Raw genomic sequence first — 14,327 nt, 5'->3', positions numbered from 1 at the left:
CGCCAGTAGGTCCGCAGGGGAGCCGGAGCCTTCACACGGCCCGACTCTCGCGCGGACCGAAAAAGAAGCTCCAAAATGGAGCTTCTTTTTCCGTCGCGTTTGCGACGTAGCGAGGCGCCAGGGGCGCGCTCGCTACGTCACAAGCGGCGCGACGCGTACGGACGCTCAGCGTCCGATACGCAAAGATGGCACCGGCCATGTAGAAGGGCCGGCGCCATCTTGTACGGACAGAGTCCGTACTAGGCCCAGGGGCGTCTAGAAGAGACGCCCCTTTTTTAAAATGGGATGTCCAGAGGACGTCCCAAATGGCGGTGCAGAAAGCACCATTGTTGAGTATTCTATAGCATTTGACATGGCTTTCTTTATTAAATATCAACAGTTTTATACTGCTTTTCATTTTGAAAAGTTTACAATAAATAGATACATTAAAATCAAACATTTAATTAAAAACCAAGGGTAACTAACAACTTTAACAAATAAGAAAATAACCAGGAAAACATGTATGCAAACAAATAGGTCTTTAGCTAAAACATGCAATTCAGGGAGCTTGCTCAGCCTCATTGGGGACAATATTCTCTATGTAGGATGTCAACATTTCACTTGGAGAAAAGGCCCTGCCACTGCAGCTCAATGTGCCTCACAGGCCACAGTATCATAAACAAACCAAGTGTACACCATTCTGATGCAAGGTATGCAAGAATGCATCAATTCCATTTTTTTTTCATTTTCTTTTTAACTTTACTTGAGCAAACAGTCTAATTTTCTATGAGTTTTCAGAACTGTGTTATATTAAACCTTAAATGTACAAATAGTAAGAAATGATATATTCAGGTATATGCAAGTGTCAGTGAAACAGAATGAAGATACTGCTCATACATCCTCTTCCAGGGGTCAAGAAAAATTAAAAGATACAGAATAATATGAGACATAAGAGCAAGAATTCTCCAAAAAGAATGTACTGTGAAGATAACAAAATGTTAACACTATAATGTAATCCTGTAGGTTTATGGGGGGGGGGGGGGGAGTTGTATATTAGCTCATACAATCAAGGATAGGTTTTTAGAAGAGGAAGAAGTTCCACTGTAAACTGCAGCATTCTGCCATTACAATATATTTGGATCCATCTGCCTGGCAATTCTAAAATAACAGTTCAATGTATAGCTTACCTGGATGATCACATTCATGAGGTCTAGTACATGGTTTTTTACATTCTGGTGGTCGAGTACCACAAGGTATTGGTGGATAAATCACAGATTCACCGCAGTAACAAGTTAATTCCTCAAAACCTGAAGGAAAATGTATCCAGAATAAGTTATTCCTCCTTCTAACCACACTTAGAAGGCTATTAATTGCTAAAAAAATTAACAATTACTGAGTTATAAGTTACTGAGCTTACTGAGCTGAAAGTTAAAGGAATATAAATACAGTAATGGTAAAGATGTTTGCCAGGTTTTTTTTTTGTTTTGTTTTGTTAGAAAAATTAGATGGTATTTGAAACTGACATCAGGACAAAGCCTCAAGAACAATAGGTTAGTTAAGTCCTATTTGGGGGGATGTGGGGTACTCAGAACAAGGGCTATGGATCTATGAAATGCAAGAGAAGAAAGCTTTGATTTGATTCATGAACTGCAAGATTGATTGTACAGTGCGCCTGCGTCATATGCGGATGCACTATACGCAGCTTTCAGCATATGCTGAAAGCCACGTGGGAGCACATGGGGTGGGGCGTCCCATTAAGATTAATGGGGCACACGCCTGTGGCACATGTGCGCCGCCATGCCATGCACAAGTCCCATTACTTTCAATGGGGCTCGAGCATACACAGTTTTTTTATGTGTGTGTGTGTGTGGGGGGGTCCAGAACGGATCCCCCACATAAAAAAAGGGTGCACTGTATCATGTTGAAAGAAATGGCTGAGATTTCTTTGCCTAGATTTTTGGATTCTTGAAGGAGTAGAAAGACTAATAAATGGTTGCTGTGGTGACAAGACTTTGGTCAAGCTATTAGGTAATAAGTCAGAAAGGCAAAGCTACAACATTTGATAGTGTACAGGCAAGGATAGATCAATCAAGTCTGGAATCTGCATTTGATAGTGTTAATGGTACTATGTACAATGTGTACCCTGATAAAGGCACTGTTGTTATATGCTATCAAGATGGGTTTGACTTAGCTCAATGGTATGTAATTCTGGGAATTGTAGTTTTGCAAGACAGTCTCTATCAGAAAATTCTGGCACCACAACAAACTACAATTTCCAGAATTCAATAGCACTGAGCCATGGCAGTGAAAGTGGTGTCAAATAGGATTATTTCTGCAGTATTATGCAGCCTAAGACACCTCCGTAATGTTATTTGTTTCCCCAAAAGAGAACTATGGGACCTAGCAGAGGGGCTTCCCTCAGTGGGGGGGGGGGGGGCGGGCCGGGGGGCGGGGGCTGTCAGGGCCTGTAATTTGCTGCCTCCTGGCAAGCCGCCATGGCAAGCTCCCTTCTCGCCGGAAGCATGCCCTGCCCCCTCAGCCACAGGCAATGGCTGCCCACTTCCTTCCCCTCTCTCCCAGTCGCCCTGAGAGAGAAAGCAAGGGTCCCCTCCGTTTAGGGTTGCCATAATTGTCCACTAAAACCCAGGACAAAATGTAGGACAAAATCTAGACCAAACTGTAGGACAACTGCAGGACAAAACTCAGCCCAAAATGTAGGACATTTAAGAAAAATGGAGGACCTTAAATGTCCCATATTTTGGGCTGAATTTTGTCCTGCAATTGTCCTACAGTTTGGTCTAGATTTTGTCCTACATTTTGTCCCGGGGTTTAGTGAACAGTTATGGCAACCATACCTCCGTTGCGCCCTCCCTCTTCCCCAAGGCTTTGGGGTTTTCTCAGCTGGGTGTCCTCCAAGGCAGTGCGGAGTGAGATTGATGCAGCCCCGATCCGGTTCACAGCTAACATTTGCAAATTTATGTCTAATATACTTGTACTTAATTATCAGAAAAATATGCTTTCCATAAAGAAATTATTACAAATTTTAAATCTGACATGGATACAAAATCCTGATGTATACTTACCGGTCTGCCAACACTTCTGGCAGTTGCCACGGTGACATGGTTCTTCGCATCTATGGATACCACAGTTGAGTTTTCGTCCACAAATCAAAGAACACTTGTGCTCCTTATCCTGAAAAAAAAAACCCCAAATGCTGTTAGCTTTATGCAAAACCACTCTGATAAAAATTTATTATGCCAACATTATTATGAACTATATGGTGAATGTAGCTTTGGCTTCTCTAGTACCAAATGATTACATAATGAAAGGAAGCATTTCTGGAAGAATTTAATTTATTTTATTAAAGATTTATTATTCCACCATAAACAATAAAAACTCAACAGTACAGTTTGGTTCCAGGAACCCCCATGGATATCAAAATCTGTGGATAAAGCAGATGCCAAGCAAACCTCCACTGAAAAACATCCATGAACTAGAATGCTACCAAACCCTTTCTTGAGTTGTTGACTTGCCTCTTCCCCTGTTGCCAAAGATAATTTGTTGTAGAAACAGATTTCCCTGGATCAATGAGCAACATCCAAGGGAGGATGTTCAGTCTCTTCTACAAAGGAATGTATTTCCTTTGAAAGACTACACTTTTTATATATTGATTTGATTTATATTCTGCCTTTCTCCCAAAGTGAGACCCAAAGTGACTTAAAACACAAATCAGAGCACCTTTGTCTCATAACGTTCATTTTACTGACCCTCGAACCTGTTACTAAGTCTTGAAAAAAGCATTGCAACCAACTGACTGAACACACTCAAAATGATGACATACACAAGTATGTGTTTCATTAAATGTTTTAGCAATCCGTATTTATAACACTGAAATATAAAACAGTAGTATTACTGAAGTCAATCAAGAGTTCCTGCATGCTCTCTATGCTTTTGAGGACTCAGCTAATAAATGCTTGGGGTATTCTAGTGCATTCTGTGGAGAACCAGCATGGTTTGAGTGTTGACTTAGACACTTAGAGATAAGGGTACAAATCCTTGCTTGGCCATGAAAATCTACTGGGTGATCTTGGGCAAGTCACACCCTCTAAGCTTCAAAGGAAAGTAGTGGCAAATCCGTGCTGAACAAATTCTGGTAAGAAAGCCCCATGATATTGCCTTAAAGTCGCCATAAGTCGGAAATGATTTAAAGGTACACACACACATGCACACTCTGTGTAGTTACTAAGCCTGGATAATTAATAATATTCACATGAACCTCCTCCTCACTTCACCCTCTAAATGATTTGCTTCACACAGATTTTCAGTATCATTGTTACTAGCCAGCCTTTTATTACTAGTAATAAAAAAATTCAAATAATTTTAAAAAACCTACTATTTAAAAATACTGGCAAAATACCCTATATCACATCCATGAACTTACCACACAGCAAATTTCACTACACTTATGTCGTCCACATGATAACTTCTTGTTGCATCGCTTATCACATAAGAATGCAACATCAACTATAAAGCAGAAATGATATTTAAATTATTATGCATTTTATATATTATTTATTTATTTATTTATTTAGGTATTTATATCCCGCCCTTCAGCCCTAATGGCTCTCAGGGCGGCTTACAATATTATTTTTAATCAGACAGTTCACATATATCAATATATCACACATATGCTTTGATTCCACATTTTGATAAGCAAAAGTGTCTAGTCATTCCAAGACCAATATAAAGGCTGTATTCATAATATCCAGAAAGCAAATACATTTAACATTCTACTGTACTTTCCTGCTCAACTACGGAGATTAGTGGATGAATCTCTTTCAACAGTACCACAACCAGCAATTATATAATGTCGTATGCTGCGACTTTATGAGTTATCAGTTGCAGGTAATTCTTAGGAAATATATGGGTTCTTCATATATATGCAAGAATTGTGTTTCAATTGACAGGCACTTGGACTATGGGCCATCAAAACAAAAATATCAATTATTTGGAATAGCCTCCCTGCAGATATAAGGCATGAATGGAATACTATTACAGTATTTCATGACATCCTGAAAGCTTATTTGTTTCAGCAGGCATCTCTTGACTATTGAAGCTGTAAGCATATACTATTGCTTGGATAATATACTTATTTAGGTAGAATGGTTTGGCATTACAATTCCTTTAATGCTGATGTTTGTAACACTTGATACACTGCTTGTGATAATTTGGAAAATAAATCAGCATAAAAATGTTTAAATAAAAATAAAATTAAATGCATATTTCAGCATTCACCTTTGAACTGTAAGGCATATAATGTTATTTGGGTTGATTTTCAACAAATGACAAGTGTGGAACAGTGAGCCAAATATGGATAAATGATAACCTTTTCTGATATTTCTTTCATGTCTTATCTTAAAACAATTGCAGATAAGCTTGGGGAATATCTAAATCTCATACTAAGATTTATTGTACATGTCTCTATTGTAAAAATGCTATTTCTAAGTTTTCATCAAAATTTCTGAATTTCTTCCAATACATTTTCAATATAATACACTATGCTGTAATGATTCTCACAGCAATTTTAGGTACACATTGGTGTGATAACACTTGCCATGATCCACATTTTGTCAGACACAATGGCATTCCCAAAATTGGTTATGACAGGCAAAGTTCTGCAAGTGAAGGTGGCTTCTTCTCTTTTATCTCCAGTATTTGAAAACTTGAGCAGACTTAACAGAACTAGCCTTGTAAATCACAATCACCAAACTGAAATATTACATGTGCCTTTTTTCTCATTTTCATTATATGTTCACATTCTAATGCTATATTAATTTACCTTGATTTTTGAGAGAGGCACAGGGAACTTCCTAAAGAAAATAAAATTAATTAGATAATAGCTATTTATATGAACCAGAATAACATTCAGTATTCAATATTATATTTTAATCATTGCATTCTGCTTCAAAACTCCATAGGGTTTTTTTGTGAGTGCATTAGCTGCCACAAAGAATCCCTTTTCTTTGCAAGTAAAATTACACAACGCTACAGGAACCTTCAGCAGGAGATAGTGTATTTTCCTAAATGATGAGATGAAATCAAATTTATACTCTGAAGCCCACAAACTGAGAAACGTGTTAATATGCAGAACCATCATGGATTGAATGAAGAATTTATATCAAATTATTTTTAAAAATCAGAAAAACAATTAATATCTAGAAGTTCATATTTAAAAGATCACTGAGTTTAGGGTAGGTGCATGACTTAAAACTAGAATGATAATTCAGTGGCTCAATCCCAGCTCACAAATTAACAGAATTACCTAGCATCACATCTGCAAAACACGTGAGGCAGAATACCAAATGATCTGTAGCTGACACACAGATTTCAAAATATTATTCAGTCAGTCTGAAGAAAATATTATGCAACACTGACTCAAGCAGTATTGTAGCAAAAGTGTATGTATTTATATTGGAGAACATATCCCAAACAGGATCAGGAGGCAGAGATAAAGGGCCATGATGATACAATACAAGATAACGTACACTTTTTAAAAAAGAGATATTTAGCATGCTTTAGTCTAGAGGTGCTGCTGACCACAACTCCCATCACTTCTGACCAAGGGTCATGATGAGTGGGTCGACTCTAATGGGACTTAACATACATCTGGATTCTGTCTTTCATGGGCAAGAGGATTCCAACGCTTTTACTTTCAGCCTTTTGTTTATTATTATTTTCATTAATTACCTTTGTTTTTAAGGCACATCTACAGTAAACTTTTGATGTGCGAGAACACTGCCCACATTCTCCTTCATGGCAGAGGTTTTCACATGTATGAACAGCATCTGTACATAATTAAAAAAGTGATTTTGTTAAACTTAACCTTTAGTATACTGCAACACTTCCTGATCAAAACAAACAGGGGTATATTTAATAGTTTAGAGCAGGTGTGGGCAACATACAGCCCATCAAGGAAATTTCTGTGCCTCCCCCAATGGTTCCTGTGTGTCCCAATTCTTCCCAAATATTTTTTCAAGCAAAAATCATGCCTATGAAGCCTTTGGGGGGTGCATGTGTTGATGCCCTATTTTTAGGGACCCTCAACCATCTGGTCCCCTTCAGTTTGGGGAAAAGGCTTTTACAGGCCTAAATCAGGTGAAAAGAGATGGGGCAAAATAGACTGCCCCTTTGCACTGCCGTCTGGATGCTTCAGAGCACGACGTTTTGTCATGACATGCTCTGAAGCCGCCAGGAAGCTTCATGCTGCTCAGCTGCCCACATGTGACCCAGCTTCTGGTTGCTCTGGCAGCTGGCGGCATGGCGTTTACATGCTCGACACCTGAAAGCTGGCTTCTATCTGTGGTGGGGCGGAAAAGCCATCTTTTTGCTGGTGCAAAAAGGAGTAACTATTTGCCACTTCTTTCTGGACTGGCAAAAAGGAGAACTGGGGCCACGGCATGCAGTTGCTGCAGCCCCAATCCAGCTTTCTCATGGCCAGCTTCAAGCCCTTTGTTTCACCTCACAGTCTCCACCTTTCCAATACTACCAATGTACTAAAGGAAAATATTTATTAGCTTGTAATATAAATGTATCCAATTGGGAAAACTGCTTTTTTTTAATGATTGAAGGATCAATGGGCTATGTAGAAGTACAAACATTAGATATAACTTTCTCCAGTCTTCAACTCCCAATATCAACTCCTTCTGTGTAAATTCAAAATACATTACCAACAGAGGAATAAATGTATTTTTGACTAAAAATAGATGTTAAATCTTTCATTTTGGAAATGAGGAAATGCAAAACCAAAACAAACTGAAATAAGTAAACATGCAACATTGTAATTACCATAGCTACTACAAGGCAGAGGTTTTCCACATGTTCTTCCACATGATGGGATGGGATCTGTGCAGAGTTTACGTTCTGGACAACCCAGCTCTAATAATTTACTAAGAGGCGTCTGTCCACAAGGGCAACAGTGCACTATTTGTGGAAGTCGTGGGCAGGGTTGACATGACTGGGGGTGGCATACTTGTGCACAGGTATGCATTCCACAGGATAATTTTCTGAAATTATAAAAGTAATTTGTCCTCTGTAAGTTTACATCCATTCAGCAATGCTGATAAAATTAGTGTCACATTTAACTATTCACTTACTTGCCACAAGTTCTCAGACAGGAGAAATGTTCATCACTAGCCCCACACAGCACTTCTCGAGAAGTACTCCCACAGTAACAAACTATACAGAAAACAAAAAGAGGGTGTCTCTGTGTGTATGTGAAAAAGAGAAAGAGTTATAACAAACATGCATTAAGAGGATTAATATGAATGAAAAGGGAAATTAACTAACCCAAGGAATTTTAGCTAATTTATGTGTGTGCATACATCTACTGTACTTTAAATATGCAAAAGAAATCCACTACATTCTAACTACTGCTGCTTATCTATGGTTTTGCTTTGGGCCCACCAGGTATAGCAAGGTTTTTTTAAAAAAAATCTATTTTTGATGTACCTATTTAGGTGTACCCATTCGCTCTAGATACCCTAAATGGGTACCTATCCTGGATCTGGATATGTCCTAAATGTGATGTCTGATATCATAGAAATTCAGTTCAAATGTAGAGTGCTTTAATCAGAAAGGAGGAGGGGAATGACAAAGAGAAGATATGCATGTTGACAAACACCAGCTTCCTATCATAACCTCTGCCATTATCTGCATTAATAGGCACTAGGAGATTTGTAATACAATCCAGCATGTTAGAGTCTTCTTTGGTGTAATAGAGAGAGAATGGATTCCCACTCCTGCCATGAATAAGAAATCACTTTGGCCCTGGTGCTGTTGATTTATTATTATTATTATTATTATTATTATTATTATTTATACCACTTCATTAGCTTTCCTGCTTCCTCATACCAAACAAGGAAAAGAGGCATGGTTCTATTAAATCAGTTACTGTATTCCTATAAATGTTAATATATTTGTTTAATACAGCAGCAAAATATTTGTTCAATCGCTTTCTTTTTGGACAAACGTGTCCTGACTGATAAATTGGATACAGTTACATTATTTTATTTTTACTATAATCTTTATAAGTAAATTACAAAATTATTTTATCATTATTTTTGTATTCATTTACTGCATAAATTTATTTTGCACTGTTCTGATATGAGTAGTATATAAATTTTATAATAATTTTTTTTTTAAAAGTATAGTATTTTTGTCAGTGATTTACTTCCCCACAAATAATATTTGTAAAAAAAATTAGAAAAGCTTGTATTCATTTCTTACCTTGTTTGACAGTCAATTCACATGGCTGGCATTTTCCTGAATGGCATATCTGGGTACAGTTATGTTTACTACAATTCAAAACATTCCTGCATATATTAGTACACTGAATTGCAGCAGAATGCCCACAGCGAACAGAATGGCTGTATAAGAAGGAAAAAAATCAGTTATCAGGAATAGCTGATCAGATGAGAAATCTGCGTTTATACTTTAGTTTATCACCCACATTCACTCTGAATGTTCCTAGATGTATTTAGGAAAAGGGATGTTAATTTTAGCAGACTAGGAACTCCCTTCAGGCTTTGATATACACTCTGTTGAGTTACATTAAATTAAAGGCAGTATAATTTCATAATAGTTCAAATGGAAGTGAAACAGAAAAAAATGCTGTTCCACAACATTAATGTGTTAAAATATATACTCTTGGCTCTTTTGAAAATATAAAAGCATTATTTACAATTACACAACTGTAGAAACACACAACAGGTTTGTACTACAATACAAGTTTAAAGTGGGAGCTATTTTGTTTGGAAAAATACCCATCCACCTCACTGTTACAATTAATTTGAGTTTAATATGTTCGATGACAAATATTCATCTGTTAACACTATTATCCATTTGAATAAAACCCATTGTAGTTCATTTGTCACTTTTAAATAAGTCTAAATATGTGCAATATATTTATATGATCAGGGGTAACACACACAGACTTTTATCCAAGGAGCATTGTGACAGGTCTATATGGAAACACTCCATCCAGCACTAGACCACTGGCAACAAGAAAGGAGGACTTTAGTAAGTGTAGCTGTTGAGACCGCAGATACTGCAGCTCACTAAGTAAGCACCAGTATTGAATGCTGAGTTATCAAAAGAAAGACAATGAATGCCTGGACAGTTTATAACAAAATCTCATGAGCAGAAAGGACCGGGCCACCTTCAGAAACATAGAAGAGCTTGGTAACAGTGCCAAAGAAGACTGATGGGGATGCAACATTTAGAGGAGTTGTTGATAAGAACAGTAATTTGATGTCAATTTACAAACTGAGGCTGAGTCTAAGGGACAGATAAGGGCCACTTGATTTGCTACCTTTAGAGAAGTCTCCCAGATAAGCAGATAATATGAATCTATTTTTCCACAGTGAATCCAGGTAAATAGACTAGGATTTCAACAGGCACCCTTGCCTAAGGGGGGGAATCATTTAGAATAGTGATGTCAAACTGTGGGGCAGCCCCCCCATGGGTGGTGATCCAAGAGCTGGTCAAGGGGGGGCGCAAGACTTGGAGGCCCTAATCCCTCCTCCTCCTCCTTTTTAATGTGTAAAATTTACGTACGTATTCAGTTAAATTTTGAATTTACTGAAATAAAACTGTTTTAATTTGTACAATGTTATTTCCTTATAAAATGTTAAAATGTATATGAATATGCGAATGAAAATACAGTGCGCCCTTTCTTTATGTGGGGATCCATTCCAGACTTCCCTGCATAAAGCGAATTCTGCCTATGCTCAAGCCCTATTTAAATGAATGGGGTTTGTGCATGGGGAGGTGCGGCAGCGTGTGTGCACCATGGGTGCGCAACTCATTATTCCCTTTTCCCAGCGCGGCTTTCAGCGTATGCTGAAAGCTGCGTAAAGTGTGCCTGCATATGACGTGGGTGCACTGTATACACATTAAATAAGTAAAACATCTGTATTCATATACTATGTCAAGGGGTGTGCGTGACATCTCCATGTAGATGAGAAGGGGGTCCCATGGGTAAAAAGTTTAGAGTACCACTGATTTAGACTATCCATCAGTTGATGCAATCGTCACTTTTCAATTGAGGACACAATTTTTAAACATTTTCTCTGAAGCGGAACAAGTTCTGAACAGCTGGCCACAATGAAATACAGGAAGTCCAACCACTAAGAAAGTAGTAAGGAACTGAAATGAAGAGTCCAACTAATGAGCAAGATTAAACTCACAAGATATATGGAAAAAGACAAATAAAAAACTGCTCAGTAGTTTGAGACTGTAAGACTGTCAACAGGTGAACAGTGCTCCTCATGATGCTGGTTGCATGAGAAATGAAAAGGAACTGAGGAAAACTCATTGAGGAATATTTAGAAATGCATGTTGAGTGTGTAGAGGAGTGGCAAAAGCTGTTCAGCTCTTGAATGTTCTGAAAATGACTCCATGCAAGTATCTGTCAGTCATATAGACCACAAAGAACAACTTGTGAACTCTTCCTCTTCTAGACCCTTCTGGGATCACATTACTGCATAAATTTGTGACATAACATTTTGCAAAATGATTTGCCCGTTTTCTGTTGGGATTTATTTCCTAGTCATTTTTTGTCTCACCAGGTATTGTATTATTCCTATTTTAGAATCCATCCTCAATAACGACAAAACTGAAATAGTCAGAGTTCCCATTCCTTGGATCAAGTATTGATCAAAATGGTCAAGAAATTAGAAGAAGACTAGGATTGGGAAGGGCAGCTATGAAAGGCTGGACAAGCCATCATATTTCCCATCATCATATACTGTATATGGAAGTGATAGCTGGACAGTGAAGAAAGCTGATAGTGCTGAAGATACTGTGGATGGCCAAGAAGACAAACAAATGGGTTCTAGAACAGATTAAACCCAAACTCTCCCTGGAAGCCAAGATGACTAAGTTGAGTCTGTTGTACTTTAGGCACATGAGGAAAAGGCATAAGTCAAATAATGCTGGAAAATGTAGAGGACACTAGAAAGAGAGGAAGGCCACATGCTGGATGATTAAGACTAAATTAAAGAGGTAACAAGCCTGAGCCTTGGTGGCACAGTGGTTAAATGCTGGTATTGCAGCCACAAGGCTGTGAGTTTAATCATGCAGGGTTCCAAGGTCCTCTCAGCCTTCCATCCTCAGTAAAATGAATAGCCAGCTTGTTGGGGGCAATTGGCTTACACATTGTAAACCACTTAGGGAGTGCTAGTCACTGATAAGGGGTATAGAAATGTACTTGCTATTCCTATTGAGCCTGTAGGACCTGAGCAGAGCAGTTGAGAACACGGGTTCTTGGAGATGTTTCATCCACAGAGTCACCATGAGTCGAAGTCGACTCAAGGCAGTTAACAACATCAACATATTGTATGAATATCTGAAAGATATTTTTAAGCATCTTAGGCTAGCTGATACTTTGAATTTAACAATGATATCTTCTCTCATAAATGTGTGTTGTCCTCTAAACAACAGTAAAAACCTACTGCCAAGAAGGACAATAACAGTGAGACTTTTCAGTACTAGCTACCATGCCCTGAGTTCTAACAGTTGCATAACAGTAAGTAAAAGCTGTATCAGTTATTTCATATTTAATAAGTATTCTGATATTAATTTCTAAAACTCTTTAATTCATTTTATTCTATTCTTTCTTCCTGAATAAATCTTTTTTATATAAGACTGCTTTGGGGCTAGTAAAAAAACTCTTGTATAACAGAACCACTTAGTATTTTTTTATTTGAACACAGTAGATCAAATACTCTTGTAGCTTTACATTGGCATAAATATTATGCAAATAGTTGCACTTTCTCACAGGTTACTCAAGGGTGGTATTGTGTTCAAGGCTGTATGAGCCTTGTGATGTCAATGTAGATCATTGTGGGTTATCTAAATACAGGCCTTACTGTTGTGGATGGCGGGTCAGCTTGACCGTTGCACAATGGGAGTGTATGGCCATACCACCAATTGAAATAATTGGCTGTACAACAGTATTAATGCTGGCATAAATTTATACCGTTTGGATCTAGACTTCACCCCTGTCAGTGTTAGAGGCAATGGCAATTCCACCAGTGCCCCCTTATTCCTGCAGCCAGTTGTACCTTCCAAAAATCTACTTAAGTGAGTGGGGAAATTGACTAATAGTGCTGCTCCAATCCTGACACCACAATCCCTCAAATGGAACCAAAGAGTTTCCATTGATAGAAGGAGATCTCCATTTCCAATACACAATACTTTAGTATAAACTGAAGGTCCCCCACTGATATGAAGATGTATGTGGACAGGATATGAATTCTGCTCCTTTCCCATTAATCCTCCCTACATGGATTAAGCATTAGCAACATGAAACATATTCTTCCTAAACCACAATCTGAGTTACAGTACGAGAAGCATATTGATTCAACATATGTTGCTCCCATTTTATGGCATTCATAGTTTTTATTTTTTATGATTTAGAACTCATCAAAAATTCTACATATCTATTTTTTACATATTCAGACAAGAATATAGCCAGGGAAGCAGTTGTAAAACTGAAAGGAATTTCTGCATATAAACAGATTGAGTATCCCTTATCTGAAATGCTTGGGACCCGAAGTGTTTCAGATTTCTTCGATTTTGGAGTATTTGAATATACATAATGAGATATCTTGCAGATGTGACCCAAGTTGAAACACGATATTCATTTATTATACACATAGCATGTAAGTAATTTTATACAATTTAAAAAAAAATTGTTTGCATGAAACAAAGTTTGTGTACACTGAACTATCAGAAAGCAAGGGTGTCACTATCTCAGCCATCCATGTGGACAATTTTGGAGTATTTCAGATTCTTCAATTCCAGATATGAGATACACAACTTGCATTCTATAATGAACAAGGGCTGTACAATTAACACTAGCTTAATAAGGGAAAAAACAAAAAATGAGAGATGGAATAATGCAATTTTAAAAGCACAATTAGTCTAATCTAGAACTCTGCACTATAATTGTACTATCACATACACAAAGCAACAAAAAGCTGAAAATCTGAGCCTTATAATATTTACCTTTCTATATGCTAGTTTTAATGAAAGGACAAATGTTCATTCCAGACACCCCCTAAGATAAAACACTAAGAACTATGAGTAAAAAAGAAGGTGGGTTTTTTTGCATCTTCATTTTCCACATGAGCTGCAGCTTGCAAAGAGAAAGTTTATAGGTCATCCCACGAATCATGCTATGTTTTGTCAGTCGAACCAAAAGTACCTGCAAATTGTGAATGGCCTAGAAATTCTCACTTGATGGGAATCTCACAGAGCAGGGCACAATTAGTAATTTGTGGTAT

At 37.7% G+C, this 14,327-nt stretch overlaps 1 protein-coding gene across 2 annotated transcripts in view; it reads right to left on the bottom strand.

The window, feature by feature from the left end:
• Window positions 1-14,327, bottom strand: part of NFX1 (nuclear transcription factor, X-box binding 1) — a 46,859-nt gene that overhangs the window by 20,964 nt on the left and 11,568 nt on the right. For both annotated transcript variants that reach the window (XM_042461779.1, XM_042461778.1), the window contains exons 7-14: window positions 9,265-9,404; window positions 8,133-8,214; window positions 7,825-8,042; window positions 6,727-6,824; window positions 5,819-5,849; window positions 4,421-4,503; window positions 3,063-3,171; window positions 1,167-1,286 (exon numbers count right to left, since the gene is read on the bottom strand). In XM_042461779.1, coding sequence (XP_042317713.1) covers window positions 1,167-1,286; window positions 3,063-3,171; window positions 4,421-4,503; window positions 5,819-5,849; window positions 6,727-6,824; window positions 7,825-8,042; window positions 8,133-8,214; window positions 9,265-9,404 — 881 coding nt within the window. The remainder of the gene's footprint in view (window positions 1-1,166; window positions 1,287-3,062; window positions 3,172-4,420; window positions 4,504-5,818; window positions 5,850-6,726; window positions 6,825-7,824; window positions 8,043-8,132; window positions 8,215-9,264; window positions 9,405-14,327) is intronic.

Source organism: Sceloporus undulatus, chromosome 4, assembly GCF_019175285.1.
Source record: "Sceloporus undulatus isolate JIND9_A2432 ecotype Alabama chromosome 4, SceUnd_v1.1, whole genome shotgun sequence".
Classification (NCBI taxonomy): Eukaryota; Metazoa; Chordata; class Lepidosauria; order Squamata; family Phrynosomatidae; genus Sceloporus; species Sceloporus undulatus.
This window is presented reverse-complemented; position numbering and strand designations above follow the sequence as displayed.